At 33.2% G+C, this 18,614-nt stretch overlaps 1 protein-coding gene across 4 annotated transcripts; it reads right to left on the reverse strand.

The window, feature by feature from the left end:
- Window positions 1-1,633: 1,633 nt before the first annotated feature.
- LOC105156295 (glutamine-dependent NAD(+) synthetase) lies at window positions 1,634-14,092 on the reverse strand. 4 transcript variants are annotated; one of them, XM_088878023.1, is made up of 13 exons: window positions 13,683-14,092; window positions 11,917-12,225; window positions 10,807-11,030; window positions 6,198-6,301; window positions 5,713-5,847; window positions 5,015-5,183; window positions 4,620-4,755; window positions 4,333-4,471; window positions 3,981-4,157; window positions 3,283-3,444; window positions 2,729-2,821; window positions 2,474-2,602; window positions 1,634-2,021 (listed from the first exon to the last, which is right to left on the reverse strand). In XM_088878023.1, the coding sequence occupies exons 1-13, from the start codon at window positions 13,874-13,876 to the stop codon at window positions 1,875-1,877; spliced, it is 2,118 nt and encodes a 705-aa protein (XP_088734149.1). In that variant the 5' UTR covers window positions 13,877-14,092; the 3' UTR covers window positions 1,634-1,874. The 4 variants fall into 4 exon arrangements, with proteins under 4 accessions (XP_088734149.1, XP_020547608.2, XP_088734150.1 ...); XM_020691949.2 differs by having other exon boundaries at window positions 2,729-2,824; window positions 13,683-14,090; XM_088878024.1 differs by lacking the exon at window positions 13,683-14,092 and having other exon boundaries at window positions 2,729-2,824; window positions 10,807-11,019; window positions 11,917-12,055.
- Window positions 14,093-18,614: the final 4,522 nt, after the last annotated feature.

Here is an 18,614-nt window from a genome sequence, read left to right on the forward strand (position 1 = left end):
AGACACACCAATCGAAATTTGCATTTTTTGTCACATAGCTTATGTTCAAACATTTTCATACAAATAGAGTGATGGGAGCATTGTTTTTATCTGCGGTATTTTTACTACCTTTTTTTTATCCCTATCATTGAGTACTAACATTGTTGCTGTTCCGAATAATTTGTCGGTTTTTTTTTCTCTTTTTTTGCATGAACATTACAAAAATTTATCTTTTATTGTTCAACCATATATCTGGATTTAAGAGGTGGTTACAGTAAAATGAAAAATATTTTTTTTAAAGGGCAACTTCAAAATATGTGCAATACTAAAATAGTAAATACCATTCTTTTTAAAGAAATTGAAGAGAAAAAGAAGATTTTGAGAAGAACATAAGAAGACCATAGCCAGCAACACAACACCATATCTGAGCTGTGTGGAAGAGTAGTATGTTTCTTGGAGAGTGGTTGTATGGGATACAGAAGTAAAAAGTGTCGGGTGCATTAATTGGATCTGACCAAAAAGTTCGTAATTTTGGTAAAAAAAAAAAAATGAGGGTAATAATGAGAATACATCATATAAATTAGGTGCATAAATGGGAAGTAAATCACAATCCCAAATAGGTTGTCTCCTTTGACTTATAATCAGTCATAAGAGTTGATGATTAGAGTCATCCAAATTTGGCGATCAATATAGGGCTAGTTTGCTTAATAATAGGCTGGACAAATTAATACTAGACACACGGCTGTGTGTGATTGTTAAAGATATCGCCCATTATACAATTAAGTAAATATGGTCTGAGGGAATTGATATGTTTTGGTTCATACAAGAAGACAATTTGCATGATTCAAAAGATATAAATTTGAGATTTCATATAATATAGAGTAAATTACATTGACTCTCCTGAGGTTAGATTAAACTATATAAACACCTCCTGTGTTTTACAAAATTACAGCTACACCCCCTGAGGGGTGTTAGTGTAATACTTTTCAGGAACTGTTTGTTTAAGTTTTGCATTTGAAATAGGAAGTGTAATTGTAATAACAACAAAAACCTCATAGAGGTATAGCTATAATTTTGAAGGGAAGATGCAAGTGAATACTAAGCTTAGTTACTTTGGTAGGGAGAGAAGGGAATCTATGTAAAAAAACTCTCCTTACTTATTTAAGGGCTACGTGCTTAAGTCCTATCTTGCTAAACCTAGAGTCTTGCTAAAGAGATCCTTTTTCTTCTCTTCTCTCTTCAATTATCGAGAGTAAACTTTATATACAAAGCAAAGATCTAGGTCGAGCATCTCCTTCCCATTCTAGAAACGCAATGGGTGTTTGCGCATTTTAATTTAACCTGAAAAGACGTCAATATAATTTACCCTATAATCTATACTAATATATAAGAGAAGGTTTTTTTTCTCACAAACGACGGTTATGACACGGGGACACCAATTTTATTGCTATGACGATAATACTCTTAAGTTTATTTTCTTTTTTTTTCTTTGTTGCTTTCTTTCTTTCTTTTTTTCTTTTATTCTTTTTAAATGTGATGTGGTGGTTTATATATCTTTTCTTATCATAATATATTTTAAATTATAAAATATTACTTATTATATGCACGCAGAGACTAGCGTGCCACCACGGCTAGTATAGACGGCTACTATATGTAAATATGAAATCATAACAAACATGAGGTGATCATTCCAACATCTACTATATACATTTCTAATTCGAGACATCAACGATATACTTTGTCAATATGAACTGAAGAGAAGGAAACATATGATATATGAATGTTGTACCACATCCATCCTCATACTACCAAGTATGCATAACATACAAAAACACTTTGTTCCGCTCTCTATTCAATCAATTTATTAATATCGACAAAGTAACATTACATATTCATCATTTCGTTTCAGTAGACGTCGGAAGAGCCTCTCCATCAGCATTCAACTGATGCACAAGTTCATCAATCTTTAGGAATTGATAAGGCCACCTTGCATTGTATAGGAACTGTCGTTGATCGAACCTATTATCCTCAGGTGAATAACTCTGAGAAAAGTACGTTGACTTAGTATAAAACTGTACCTTGCGTCAAACTTCATGATATCATAAATAGAAATTTGGGAAATTTTGTTTTGTATCTTAAAGTTAATACACTTTTCGTCTCATTAGTTACGCGATTCTCATTAAGGGTCTAACAACCTACAAAACTTCTCACTTTTAGTTATTTCTTCAATTTTCGTTACTATTTTAACAGAAAATGCACGTTCTAAGCTCGTGGCCGTTGCCATTAACTTTTCGACCTTCTGCAAAACAGCTACGTGCTTAGCACTTGCCTTTTCAATTAAAATACAAACGGAATCTAATAAAAAGCAAAAAAATGAGATTTTTGTGTTACTTATGGAACCGTCAATGAAAATCGTGATTAATGGGACAAAAAATATTATTTCCCCACATAAATTATGAATAAATTTTATTTCTCGCAACAAAAATTTTATTACCTCCACCAAATACGAAGGCGTCAGAACAGTCATCTTATGTCGATTGCTAGCATAATACTTGAAGAAATGCTTCACTTTGTCAGCAATCTCCACTGGAGTTAACGTCGACTGCCATTTATGACAGAGATCCTGATGACATAGTATGAAAGGATTAAAATTCTGTCAATTTTATTTTTCTTGCAGCATTAGTAAGTACTAAACTGCAGTACAAGACTGGCTTCGATGCAGCATATGATTGAAGATATTAACACAAACCTTAAACATGGATAGAGGTCCATAGCGCAAAATTCTTCGCAGTTTTCCGTATACCGAGAGTTCTTCGTCTGTCATTCCGATGTCCGATTCTTCCTGCTGTTTGCAAACAAAATGCACAATCAGATACCAGCATATCGAAAAGTCACTATTTGCCTAACGCATCGCAAAATGCCGTTGAGACGGACAATAAATTTGTGTTTTAAATATTTCAGTGGAAGGAAAAACTGTGGGGCCACATTTGGATAAAAGAATTTCAAATAACTCCATACTAAAAATAGATTGAAATCCATCATAATGTCATCGCGAAAAGTTTGAAATAAGAATATAAGGATTTAAAATTACTCAAACAACTTCAAAAAATTTGTTATAATGGATATTTAAAATCACTATATTCAAATCCATCAATACTAGAGACAACTTCCAAGAAAATAATTGCAACGGAAGAAAATGATTTTGCGACCACTTGGCCACCAATTCGTTGCAAAGTCCGTTGCAGAATTCGGAGAAAACACTTGCAACACAAATTTCATTGAGGCATGAGATAGTATAGATACCCGGTCGGTTCCTGTGGACTCCAATGCACCGTCTGGGCGAGAAGCTTCAATTTCTGCTAAAGATGAGTAACCGAGATTCTCAGCAGCCCATCTAAAAAATGCTCGAAGATCCTGCTTGTTGATACTTCCGATGGGATTTAGATCACCGGAACTGCAACCGTACTTAAGACCACGACACGCTTATTAATTATCACTTACATCAGAAGAAAAAGACTTGATTAAAGAAACTAAAGCCAGCAATAATATGAGTTTTCATTTTGAGAAATGCGCACAACTGCAGTAGTCATAAACATTGCTAAGGAATTATTGGTGAGTTGAGTTTATTTCATTAAACAATGAATAAGTGCATGGAGACCAGATATTGGTTTGATCAACTTAAAACATTGTGCATAATTCTATAATTAAGTGCGGGGAAATAACATTTTTGGTCCATATATTAGCCCGTTTTACTTTTGGTCTCATTCATTACCGGATTTGTACTTTTAGTCACGTAACTTATAAAAAGTGGACGAGGACAACAAGTGCTAATTTTTGTAAGTTATGAAACTAGAAGTGCTAATGTAATAATGAATGTCACCAAAATCAGAATCATCATAACTTATAGAACCAAAAATGATACTTCTCCATTAAGTATTAAAGGACCACCCAGTCTAAAACTTTAAATTGTTATAGAAAGTATTAAGTCTTAAGATCAGCACCTTGGTGAGATTACCGCACAATCCTTCATCGGCAGTGGTGCTACTCAGGACCAGATAAAAACCTGGCTTGTTGTGAACCCATGGCAAGAGTGACGCTAACATGAATGCGATGACCATTCTTGTTCGAGCTTGAATATTTCGTAAAGCTGTGTTTTCGACATTTGTCCCTCCATTCTCCTGAAGAAACCGATGATTAGTCGAACAAAGTTACTAACTTTCAATAGCATCATTATCCCAGATAACATACAAACTCGTACACATCCAAAAATGTCAAACAAGTTCCTCCAGCAATTTATGTTATATATAGGCGAAAAGTGATCGATGGCCATCGTTAACTTTTATTAAACTTTACCTTGTTATGCAATCGCTTTCCAGAAAGTGTCTGAAACAAAGAGAGCAAGGAAGAAATAACTCTATCTATTGAAACATCTAGATGCCACGACCCGACTTCCTCCGACAGCGCCCTTGACCGTCTTCTTGAATCAGCCGAGCTGTAACAGGAAAATCCTGCTAACCGTTAATGGTACACATAGGAAAACTAGTCTTCATTTAGCAGTATTATTAGGCCGGGAAGAGAACAAGTACAAACAGATTTGTTAAGGCTGACAAAGTTATTTTTGTTGATATATACATTCTCACCTGTTCTCAGATCCCATGAAAACTGTGTAGAATATGCGTTTGGCGAATTCTTTGCTGTCTGTCGGAACCTGTCCGTCGATGTAATTCCCAATTCTCATAGCATCTGCTTTGACTTGTTCATCGCCATTTGCGATTTCTGTATGAACATCACAGTATTAAGAAATATCTCAGCATGAAGAGCAAATCCACACAACTCTAGTAACACTCATATGTTCTTCAATTTCAAAACTATACATTCTTTACATTTTTTTTTCCGCTAACTTTTACTATTGACGACATTGCATGCTGTTAAAACTATTGATAAATTTATATATATAATTAACGACAATACTAAAATTATCACTTGATTTTTTTACTGCTAATTTTCTGCGTGGTCTAACGTAGAGAAGACTGACCTTTTACTACTAGTTGAGACATGCGACCAACAATGGCAGCAACAGAGGAGCTGTCAACCCCTCCAGAGAGTGGAAGCAGAAAACCTGATGCACCACTTCTTCTCAGATAATTCCATAACCAGCAAGCTGCTCCTAGAGCTATTTCCTCTTCAGGATACGGACAATGAACCTGACGATTGTTGGCATAGGTGACAAAAAAGACAATTAGATTATCAATTCTTTCAGCGGTGTTGTTAAAACTTTACTTCAGGTTTAGCTCAATTAGTGAAGTTGAGGCCCCATAATTTTAGAGGTCATGTGTTTGAACTCCACCTTATGTGTGAGATGTTGTGTCTTTTGAATAATATGTGTTGTTTCTATTGTAATAGTAGTTGTTGATTAAATTTCATTTATTTGATAACAAAATTTAAATTAGAGTCACTTATATTTATCTTAAATTAAAATTTAAAATTTGTCACCTTATATTTCATTACTAACATTATATTTTGTTGTAGTATGAATTGGGGTAGCCTGAGTTCATTTTAGAAAATTGAAACTTGTATAAATTATCGTTTAACAAAAATTTTACAGAAAGAAAAAAATAATATATGTCTACTTCAAATATTCTATGAGATAAAAACCATCCCATGGCCTGGAAAGATCACACATAGGGCAAAATGGGCATTTCATAAGTTTGTCTGGATAAGCTTATTTATTACCTTAATTGGAGTTGAAACTGAGGTGTGGAGCTTAAAAGACTGGCAAAGCTTGTAAGGTACAAAGACTGAGGGAACTTTTGTTTTGCAACTTGCTTGTTCACGAAAGCTGCTGTTAGAATCTCTGGGACTGGCTACCTGCCATTCCAGTCAACAACACCAAATCAGGAACAGTAACAATCATATTCCACTATACCCTTATGAAAAATTCTTATCTGGACGATTTTATTGATCTAAATTAAATATATAATAAATGTGATTTTTTAGTCGTATAATTGACTATTTTTTTTAATTGTACATCAAATATATGATAAGTGTTAATAACTTATCGTATAATTAAATAATTTGATCAAACCCGATTTCTATTAGAATTTGTCGTATTGGACAAAATTGGTGGAGTGCAGAAAATTTGAGAAATTGCATTTGCGAAAAATTATTTTCTTCTTTTTGTAGTAAATAAATTAAATGTGTATAGAATTTACCCATACCTTATCTAGATCTATTTGGGCAACTACCAAGTCCACGTCCTTCAAGGAAAATTGTAAGCCATGAGCCACCACATCGCCATTTACAACTATACAAGAGCATCCATCTGTCCATACAATTCTAAAAAAAATTTAAGTATTTGTTCAAGGAAAAATGGTTTATTTTAACATAGATGGGTTAATTACATTTCGACCCTCTAAAAATATAAAATTATATTTTTAATTTTTTTTTTAAATTATACTTACATTCTTTTTTGAAAATTATTCATTTACAACTATATCTCTTCATTAAGGCTTCGATGAGAAATGTAGACATCAACAGAAACTGTAGATGATCTTTTTAATTTTTAAAACTCATTCAACATTTTGTATAAGGTATTAACTATAAGAATATGTGATTAGAAAACTAATTGAATTGGCTGTTATTCGTCGATACCTATAAATGTAATATTATGAAGATGAAAAGAGTAAGTATTCATCATTGATTCATGTTTTTGTTGTATTTATTATTTATATTGAACGGTGTTTTAATGTCACAACAAATGCCCAGATCGAAAGGTTAAACACAAAGAGTTGGCCTACGCATATGTTGGCAGCTAAGAAACCAACTCCTGATAGTCGATTTGAAATGTTCCAAATCGAGGACCTCAGGATAGAGCATCGAGGCTTCTATGGAGACTTGCACTAAGTATTGCATTGCCGTGTTTTATAAGCAAGAGATGTAGGTAGAGTATACAATTTTAGTGGGTTAGTTGGCAAGGTAGTCGATTGACTGAATTGACTCGCAAGAAACGTCAAATAGAAACTTTAGAGGCTTGGTCGGTATGACTGGAATCCCCGATTCTGATAGTATGGTATTAATCCTTGAACTTGAGAAATCATAGCAGTCGCGTGCATACGGAGACTGTATCTTGAATGCGAGCGATGACTGTCTCATGGGATATGGTCATTATAAATTTTGTTCACTGCAGTCGAAATACGTAGCAAGGATGGTGGATTCCAAGAAAGAATCTGTCCCTTATCAATATGTGACAATAAAATCTCTAATGTGCTTTGAAATGGTTTAGACTCTTTAAGTTTACTGCCGTAGCATTTGATTGAGTGGGAAGGAATTTCTTACCTCAATCAATAGAGTAAACACATCTCGAGTATGAAGCATAGATGTCTAGTCAAGGATGAAAAATCGACGCCAATTTCATGCCTTAAATTAAGATCGGGAGATGGTTGACATCATGACCATACACATATGGAACTTGAAGCCTAAATGTTCACACCACTCTTCACCTAGTGCTAGTTTCATAACTATAACTAGACGACTACTCATGATAACGGACATTTTGAGTTATGCGATAATCAGAATTAGTTAATTAAATTAGACTTGATTAATTACGTTGGTCATACGCCCACAATATAATTTAGGTGAACCTGAAGAGTCATACACAAATTACGAAAGTGATGGAATTAATTTAGAATTAATTTCAGAATAGAAGAATTAATTTGAATGGATTGAATTAATTTTTGGAGAGTTCTAAATGATTGTGTCATTTATGATAAATAATCAATTGGATGGATGGTCCAAAATTTTATTAATTAGATTAATTAAATTTTGGACTTAGTCTTTTAAATTAATTGAATTTTTTTAAAGAGGCTTGGGATAATTAATTAGTGGATTGGATTCACTAATTAATTTGGAGATGAACTTGTCTATTAGTGGATTGGATAAATTAAATTTGGGCTAGAAATAATTGGTAAGACCAATTATGTTTGCTTTGGGCTTAATTATTAAGTGGATTCGATTCATTTAATTAATTAAGTGCACTTGGCCTTGTGAATATTTAATAGGATTAAATATTTACTTGAATTATTTTAGTTGGGTATTTTATTTAATTAGATAAAATAATAATTTTAAAAGAATTAATAATTGGGCTCAATTTAATTTATTGGACAAATTAATCGAGCACGGTCCAAATACAAGAAGCCCTAGCCCATGGTGGTCTTATCTAGGTCTATTTGCCTTGTTTGGAAGTAGGAAAAAATATGCTAAGGCTGAAGTATTAAGTAGTGGAGAGATTATAGGAAGTTGGTGAAAAGATGAAAGTTATTTAGAAGACTAGCTCTTCCTTCCTTTTCTCCAAACTTAATTCCACCTCTTCCTATTTCTCTTCTCTAGTCTTGGGCTGATTTTCTCTTCCAAAAATAAGAAAACTTTTGTGGTTTCTTCCCCTATGAAAATAAACAACTTCCTCCTCTCCTCTTTTGGTCTTCTTCTTAATTTAGAGCAAAGTCAAGAACAAAGGAGAACGAAACACACTATTTCATGGAAAGAGGGACCAAATGACACTATGAATTAGTGTGTTTCAGTCTCCTTTATTCTTGACTTGGTTTAAACCAAGAAGAACACCAAGAGAGGAGAGGAAGAAGCTATTGATTTTCTTCGAGGAGGGAGCCAGAAAATTTCCTTTATTTTTTGAAAGAAACTAAGACAAAGACTAGGTAAGAAAATTAGGAAGAGTTTGAATTAAGTTGGGAGAAAAGGAAGGAAGACTTAGTCTTTTAGATAACTTTCATCTCTCAACCAATTTCCCATAACCTCTCTACTATTAATATTTCAGCCTTGGCATGTTTCTTTTCCTATTTCCAAACAAGTTAAATAGGTCTAGACAAGGTCAACATGGGATAGGGCTTCTTGCATTTGGATTAGGCTTGATTAATTTGTCCAACAAACCCAATAACTAATTCTTTTAGACTTATTATTTAATCTAATTAAATAAAATGCCGAACAAGAAAAATTCAGGTGAATATTTCATCCCATCAAATATATTCACAAGCTCCAATATACTTAATTAATTAAATGAATTCAATCGCTTAGTTAATTAAGCCCAAAACAAATAATAATTGGTTTAATCAATTATTTTTAGCCCAAATCTAATTAATAAATCCAATCCACTAATTAGAAAAGGCCATCTCTAAATCCAATCCACTCAACCAAAAGCTAAGGCCGTAGTGTGAAAGAGTCTAAATCATCCTATAGCCCGCATACGAGCTCTCGTTGTCACATACTGATAGGGATAAATTCTTTTTTGGAATCCACCTTCTTGCTACATATTCCAACTGTACTGGACAAGACTTACAATGACTATATCCCACGATACACTCACCATTTGTCAAATTCAATATACAGTGTTCATATGCACGTGACTGCAATGATTTTTCAAATTCGAGGATTAATCCCGTACTATCGGAATTGAAAATTCCATTCATACGGACCAAGCCTCTAAGCCTTCCACATAATGATTCTCGCGAGTCAGTTCAATCAATCGACTATATTGCTAACTAACCCACTAAAATCGCATAAACGACCTATGTCTCCTATCAATGAAATACGACACTACAATACTTAGTGCAAGTCTTTATAGGAATCTCGATGGCCTATCTCGAAGTCCTCGATTTAGGAAGTTTCTGATTGATCCTCCGAAATTGGTCTCATAGCTACCAACCTATGCGTAGCCCAACTCCACGGGTTTAACCTTTAGATCTATGAGCATTTGTTATAATATTGAAACGTTGTTCAATATAAATAGTAAGTACAACAAACACATAAGCCAATAATGAAAGCATGAAAAGTAAAATGTTCAAAGCATTAAAATTCGATCAAAGAGTGTACTCTTAATCTTTTCCGAATGTTCGATGTAGGAAATGTAGACGAGATTCTAACATATAGGGCACATAGAGAAAATGTAAAATAAAGATACATTAAACATAAAAGTAACCGTTACCTTCGTAGGTTTATTCGTTTCCGGCTACTAGTTATGCTCCTCTTTGTTCCAAACACGTTCACCTTCTAGATCTTAACGTAGAGATCCTTTAAGGATATCCACACCACACCGAGAAATATTTAAAAATACGGCTGATTTTTTTTTATAATAATATTTTATTATCTAACACCCATTTGATTTTATAGATACTAGATTTACCCCCTAATAAATAAGAAAAGTATTAGGATATTTTTATCATTAAATTAATATACGAAATGCTTAAAGATGGGTAACATTGAAAGGTTACATATTCTGACGAAAAGGTATAATTGTAACTACAAATTTTTCAAAATCAGTGGGAGTATAATTTCAAATGTATATTTGGAAGAAATACAATTTTATATTATCATAGAGGTATGAGTATATATAATTAACCTTAGAAGATCCCAAAAGTTGGGTAACATTATTCTAACCTGAGTTTTCAGATATTTCTCACTTTTATAATTCTCAAATTTTTAAATTTTAACTTGGCAACAGAACTAGTCAATTCTGCAACTGCTTCTTGAAGTAAAATAACTTGAAAATCTTATTTCGAAAAACTAATCGCGTAGGCGCTATTTACTTTCCGTTATAAGGTTATATAAATAGCCTAATACACTCAAGTAAAATTTTTATTATATATTATGGAGGCTCGTTTTTAGTTTAAGAGCCCAATACTAATTACTGTTTGGCGGACTAAATTATTCAACCCCAACAACCTAATTAAATATAATATGATTAACACAGAGTTTTCTTTTTTTCTCACCCAAATAATTCATATCACAAAGTAAAGAAGATCATAGTATCATGTTGCCTACCGTAATAAACCCGGCCACCATCACATCCCAGGTGATTGCTGTACATATAAACGCCTCCACGGGTATGCGTTGCACCCTTTATAGCACGAAGCCGGCGGTCCATCTTTCGTACCTGGTGAATGCTTCCACTTGCATTCATAAAAACTTCGACGCCATTCAAAGCAAGTTCGGGGTGGATGGGTACGGGACTAAAGAGTTCCATACAAACTTCAGCTGCAACAGCTCTAAGAGGAATATGTATTTTCATATAGAGATCTATTAGAAGCACAATTTCCAAAGAGATAACTAATTAAAGGAGGGTTATGTGTATTGTTTAGAGTTAATAATTAATCAAGGTGAATTTGGGATAAATAATATAGGTACTCCGTAAGATTACAAGATATAATGCTTTAGATCAATGGTAGAGGTTCGGAAAAAAATTGTATTTTTAGTCGTATATGCATGATTGGGGGTCATTGTTTTTTGCTCTTCATTTTATGCGAACTTTAAAATGATTCCAAATATTGAATTTTTTTTTTTTTTTTTATATTCAGCCCCATAAACCAACTTATATCAAAAAGTAGACAACAAATTAAGCCATGTGTTCTACATGTGATTGTTTTTCGATAGAAAAAAAAAAAAAAAGTGTTGCGAGAAAATATGAGAAAAATTGAAATGTTGTGAGTAAAAGAATAGACGCCCTAATTATGTGGGATGAAAAATATATCATAGTGGCTAAATTGTATATTACCCTAATTTTTGTAAAAATTTTGTTACGTAATCTAAATTATGATGGTATCATGACTAAATAAGAGTGAGAAAATAGTTTAATGCAATTTATTCATGTAATGTTGCAAATGAGCAGATTACTTTTTTTATGAAAAAATTAGCAATTGAACACCCTCCCCCTCCTCCTCCTCGTGTTAATTAAAATGAAGCGATTTACACTCTGTCTTTGAAGGTAAATTGCTGCATTTTAGAAATACAAGAGGGTAAATTGCTGATTCTTTATTTTTTTTCATAAAAATATAATTTGCTCATTTACAATATCATAATAGAAAGTTGCTTGCATTTTTTCTTGTGGGAAAAAGATCTAGTCTCATATACTCAACACATTATGAAAGCACTTACGTGTCTAGAAATTGGATGTATCCATAACCAAAAGGTACAGTAGTCTGGGACAAAGCTTCAGATACATCAGTTGGAAGCAAGAACTCGTCGAGCAGTGGCTCTTTCTGCTTCCATGCTGTGAACCATCTGAGATCCCCGCAACTTCCGCCATTTGCGAGCCACATCTTTGGACGTATCATCACTATTTTTCTGTTTAAACACAGGACTTGGCAGTTGTATCTCTCTGCCCCTCTCAATACTGGCATTCCAAAACTACACAGCATGCCATCAGTCCAATCACCAACCAATAACTCTTTTAAGCACTCCCATCTGCACTTAAATGATTATTTGATTTAAATAAAATAAATGATGTAATCTTTATGTATGATGTGATGAGAAGAAGAACAATGTGACTCCCTCGACTTTTAAAGAAACGGACCATGCAACTTCCTAATGCCGGAGGCAACGAGTTTCTTCAAAAACAATTCAGGGTTCGTGTTGTTAATTCATTTTTATTTAGGAAATTTTGTATGTATTAATATTTATTTTAATTGCATTTTAAATTATGTAATTATATCCTTTTGGCATTTTTTAATTCTGTAATTTGTTAGGATCGTGAGTTACATCCTTCATCTTTTTAAATGTTGCGATTTCAAGACAAGTTTGACAGATTGAAATTGAGAAAACACATCTTATTAGTTGAATTATGATGACGACAAATGCTGGTAAAAAAGAATAAAAGAAAAAAAAAAGGCAACATGGGCTAAGTTGCCACATTAGCAAAAATGATCGAATTAAGATGTGTTTTCCCTAATCTCTAATCAGGACATGACTGACGCATGCTATTTTCTGATCGATATTATCATAAAATTCTAATATCAAAAATGATGAAGGACTACTTTACAATCTAAAAAAATTACAGTACTAAACTGTTAAATAATTACAGAATTAAAAATACAATTAAACTATTAATATTCTTTTACTGGGGTAACGTGCAATTAACCCAGATATCAATTATCGCTGCCTTTCCCTACATGGGAGCGACTCTTTTTAATATTTCGAGTCTAATGACTTTAATAAACTCCCTACAGTATTTCGTCTTCGAACAACATCACTAACAAGTAGCACAGAGTGATTATTCAAGTGATACAAATGATTCCTCTAACTTTAGCCCTAGAACCAAGAGGAATTTTGAAGCTTGTGTTTGACATAAATCTGCAGCATTAATATGCGTCTTTCTCAGTCATTTCCGCATACACTACACTATAATAAAGATTAGGGTATATTAGAATGAGCTCCGTGACATTTGACATAATTAATTATGAATGAAAATTACCAATACTCTATAATGTTTAATGAAATAATTACGTAATTTTTAGATGGAGATTTGGAATTGTTCACTTTTTTCTCCCTGTATCTTCTTAAAGAAAAATTGAAATTGTACGAAAACAGAACAAGGTGAATGGAAAAAATTTCAAAAATTGTAAAAAAAGAAAATCTACTTAATCCATAAAAATATTTGGAAAATTTTTAAAAAAATAAGTAAAATTCTATATAATTCATAGTTTATAAGGATATTTTGGTCATTTTACAACAAAATTGATAGAAACCTAATGGAAACTAACGGATTGGGATAATAGTCGGACGACTGTTAAAATCGCGGGTATTGATGAGTTTTCAAACTATAAAAAATATTTGTACTTATACCAAATATCAAGAGAGCTCGTTGTAATTTATTCTAAAGATTAATTAATATAAATAAGTTGTGAAGTATGGTAACTACTTACGCATGTGTGATGGTGTCGCGCTCTAAGAAATGATCTTCGCAGCCATAGGCAGTGATTTCAAGCTCTGGGCCGAGACGAATGGCAGCGCCGGCTGCTTTAGCTCTGCAAATGGATTCCTTGATGTTCTTCATGTTGCAATCAAAGTCCATCGCCCATTGGTTCAAGCTACACGTAGCCACCTTCAGAAGCCTCATCTTCCCACAATCTGAGTCTTTTGCCCGATCCGCCAACTACGAACGTACACACCCTTCAACTATATATACACAAGAGTTATATATATATATAGACATGCTTATGTGTGTATACAAGTATAGTAATATTTAATATTTATATATTAATAAAATTATTGCACATGCAGCATTTAAAAGAGGAAAAGGAAAATCTCGAGGGAATCTTTTCTTGGCATATGAAAAAATTTAAAAATATTGAAATTAAATAGTAAACATGAGCTTGTACTTAGTAGTTGAAGGGTATAATTGTAAAGAAAAAATAAAAGGTAAGCTACAATAGGAGAGGAATAAAGAGGAGGGGGAAAGATAAGGATAGATATTCAAGATAGGGAACAAAATTGCAATTTTTTTGTGTGTTTGTGTGTGAATTTAGTTTAATTGGAATTCAATTTATCAATTAAGTTCTATAAATTAAAAAAAGTATCACATTAAGGACAAAATTTATCATAAATTGCAAATCTGCCACTCACGTGAGGCCTAAGTTCCAGTCATATTGCGATTTTCGATAAATTTTGTTCTTAACCTGCCAGTATCTGGAATTACCTGGTTTAATTACCGTATTCAATTCTAACAGAAATCTTTTTTTTCTCCACAAAATCATATTATGAATAATTCTTCATTCATTTTTCTAATTTTACCTTAATTTTGAGAAGTATTGGTTCATATAATTCATCCAAATAGTTGTTTGTTTTATATAAAAAGTAGTGACTTTTGTTTTTTTATGACCAGTCCCGTAGTACGTTGTCCCTGCCTGCATATAATAAATAATATTTTATATTTTAAAATATATATGAATAAAAATATATAAATATATAGACCAACAAATCATATTTCTAAAAGAGAAAAAAAGAAAGCAACAAAAAAAAAAAAGAAAAACTTAGGGGTATTATTGACATAACAAAAAGAATTTGGTGTTGCGGTGTCATAACCACCGTTCATGTGAGAAAATGACATTTTTTTTTTATATAGTATAGATATTGGCTTTGTCAAAAACTAAAGAAATAAAATTAAAGCCCTATGTTTGCTTGAAAGTCTTTAAATAAAATTTGATTAATATTGAAGTAGGATTAGTGAAAACTTATGCCCAGAATCACTATGCAATCATACACTAGTTATTTATGAAGGGATATTGAAAAAGGGTATAGGTTAGTGGTGCCCGCTTTTATGCTTTTGCAATAATTTTTGTTCTCCTTTTTGAAGAAACTTTGGACAATTTCCAAAGCACAAAAGGTGATTTGGAATATTGTCAAGAAATGCTATTGATTCAATGCTGTTTTCAAATTTTGAAATTGAATAGAAATAGGTATATAAGTTGAAAAATAATGTGTTTGATTTTGAATTTTAGGAGAGATAAAAATGATCCATATTATGTTTGGAGCAAAATTTTTATATTTACTATGGATAAGGCTCACTCAATGCGTGTACAAAGAATCAGTACTTTTTTTTTTTTTTTTATAAATTACCATTATAAAAAAATAATTTAAATTACATATTTTTATGCATAACAAAATTGTAGTTTAATGTTGACACGCCATTAGGAACCTCGATCTGTGTCTCCCACATCTAGCTTGTCAAATACCTCCACTATCAATTCCCTCCCACACTTTGCCTCCACTGATATCACCCGTCCTCGCCACCGTGCATTCATTTAACATATGTGTCATGGTTTCTCATTCGTCCCCACAAACTCCACAATGTGTATCAATCCTCTCATTCCACTTTGTCAAATTATGAAAAGTAGGCACAGCGTCCTGGCACAATCTCCATACCAACAACCTCACCCTCGGGGGAACATTTGCACCCCACAACCGCCTCTCAACCCCCACTTACCTTCCGACACCCCAGATGATGTCGCCTTCCCTATTTTCTACACCCCTCTCACTTTCGTTCCTCCGAGAAACAACCATTCTTAGAGAATTTCCATCCCACCTACCTGCCCCTATGCCCTGTCGGATCCTCCCCCCATCTACAGCCTCCTAATACCAACTCTTCCACTCCTATTAAACTATGCCAAGTCAACAAAGGGCGTTTACCCAGCCCCACCACTTGGAAAGAAGAAAAATGGAAAATAACATGCTTAAGTACTTGTGCAAGGAGTGAATCCGGATTGGACAACACTAGCTAAACTTGTTTCGTCTATAATGTCGTGTTGAAATCTTTCAAGTGACAAAAACTGAGCCCTTACTTTGATTAGTTGACATAATTTCTGCCATGCCTGCCCTATAAGTATTTTATTCGGGTATGGGTAGATTATGAAAAAAATGTCTTAAATATTTATTGGGTTAGGGTCTAATTTCCATTCCACTACAAGAAAATAGGGCATCAGAGACGAAAATTTCCGTCTCTAAAATAAATTATAGACCGAAAAATCCGTCGCCGAAGTCCGTCGGAGAAGGCCGCGTCGCTAATAATTTAGCGACGGAAATATTCCATCGCCAAATCTGAGACCGAAAATTCGGTCGCTAATTCTGTCGCCAAAAGAGAACAAAATTTAAGTGTAATCCGTCTCTGATTTCCGTAGGTAATCTGTCTCTAATTCCGTCGACAAAGGTAAACTAATTTCGATCTCTGAAATGAAGTAAACATTCCGTCTCTAAAATCTTACAAATTTCCATCTCTATCCGTCTCTGATTCGGCCTCTAAATTTTCAAAATTTTCCGTCTCTAATTTTTTTTGGTTTTTTTTGGGCAGATTTTTAATTTTTGTACCCAAATTAATATCCTGGTCATTATACCATCAAATATACATTCCATCAATACCAAAATCTGAATTTCCCAAACAAGAACAACAAATATTAACAAAAAAGATACTCAAAATATAACAACACTAATATAATTGATGTCATCATCCAAATACTACCAAATAATATCAATGTCTACTCCCAAGTCAACAAAATATGTCAAAGTACAACCCAAATCAACATACACTAAGTGATAAACAACCAACAGAAAAAATAAACTAATTATCCTTCCTGGAATGTTGTTGCTCCTGTTGTCCCGACCCACCAGCAAATTGATGGTTTTGTGTATCCCACATCTTGAAGTAATTTTCGAACAAGTTCTTGTAGGTCTGCCTCCCTCTTCCGAGCCTCTTCGTCCCTCTTTCGAGCCTCTTCCTCCCTCTTTCGAGACTCTTCCTCCCTCTTTCGAACTTCTTCAAGAGCAATTTCAAGCAATTTTCTATTTTCTTCTTCTCGTTTTGAAAATTCCTCCACAACCTTTGTTAACTCATTAATCTGCTGGTCAGATGCTTTAAGAGTAGAACTGATTGAACTTGAACTTGTAGATAAGGAGCTACAACCAAATCCATATAAGTGTCCTTTAGAAGGACCTCCAGTGATATCATACCAAGTTGAGATATCAAATGAAGACTGTGAAGAAACATCAGTACAACCCGTTTTTTCAAGGTATTCTTCCTGTGACAGTACATTCCATACAAAGGAATATTTATGTAATAAAAGTCTAACAAAATTTCTCAACATATATACTAAACAATATTTAAATCCAATGACAAATTATTCTTACACTAATTCTTTTGGATTTGTTGTTGATGAACTCCCCGATTCCTTTATTCTTTCTATGACATCTTTGAAATAGCTCAAGATCAGTCACTTCTCTACCAAGTTCTTTTTCCTATAGTGTACAAAACAATATTCATTCACATGTCAATAAATTGCATAAAAGATATCTAAAAACTTAATTTATACTTAAAACTTACCATTGTTTGCCTATGTGCCCCAACAGGAATAGAACCACCAGTGTGTTTTGTTATCGAACCATCTTTTTTAGTCAAATGATTTTTTCGGGTAGTTTGATATTTTCCTAAATAATCTTCTGAGGCCCAATACTTCTGAACTAGATCATTCCATAATTGATTATTCAACCAATAAGGACCTCTATCAATCATATCACTCATCTCTGGTTCTCTACCTAACTGTTTGTGAGCATCATTCAGTGCCTTTTGCTTAGCTTTGTACATCATTTCTTTGAATCGATCACTCGCATTTTCATTCCACACCTTCCTCATTTCCTCGTCGGTTAGATTATCCCACCAATACCTCAACTATCACATGTCAAAACAGTAAATCACATTAAATAATTACGAAATATGTCTATATAATTAGCAATGAATAAATTGGATTAAATATAAATAGTATTTATTACCTTAAAGTTCTCCCACAATAAATCTTTAGATGCTTTTGGCACTGCGTGCCATCTTGGCCATGCTTCAGTGAAAATGCCTTTAATATCATTTGTGAGGTTTCGTGTAACACCATTTTCAATAAATCTATTTTGACAGAATAAATTAAAAAATATATAAAATTAAGAAATAGAGCTAACATTATTTATGACTATATTAAGCTCAATTTTAGAAGCTTTAAACTTACCGATTGTTCACCACTGTCACTTTTGTCCTTTTACTTGGATGATCTGGGATTGGAGCTCCACTATTGGGTCCCCGTCGGCGTCCATGTGATACAATACCTTCACTTTGTCCTGTATTTTGTTCATTTTCAGATCTTGAAGGTATTGTTTCACCAACCTGTACAAAAAAAAAAAAACAATATTAGAAATTATCTAATGCATAATAAATAATATAAAAAAAAGAAAGTGAAAAATTGTCTTACTTGCGTCTCACTATTCGAACCTCTGGTAAGAATACGAGATGAGATACTTTGTCCACGCACCTCTTCACTAGGATT

This window comes from Sesamum indicum, linkage group LG2 (genome assembly GCF_026168435.1).
Source record: "Sesamum indicum cultivar Baizhima isolate 11 linkage group LG2, ASM2616843v1, whole genome shotgun sequence".
Classification (NCBI taxonomy): Eukaryota; Viridiplantae; Streptophyta; class Magnoliopsida; order Lamiales; family Pedaliaceae; genus Sesamum; species Sesamum indicum.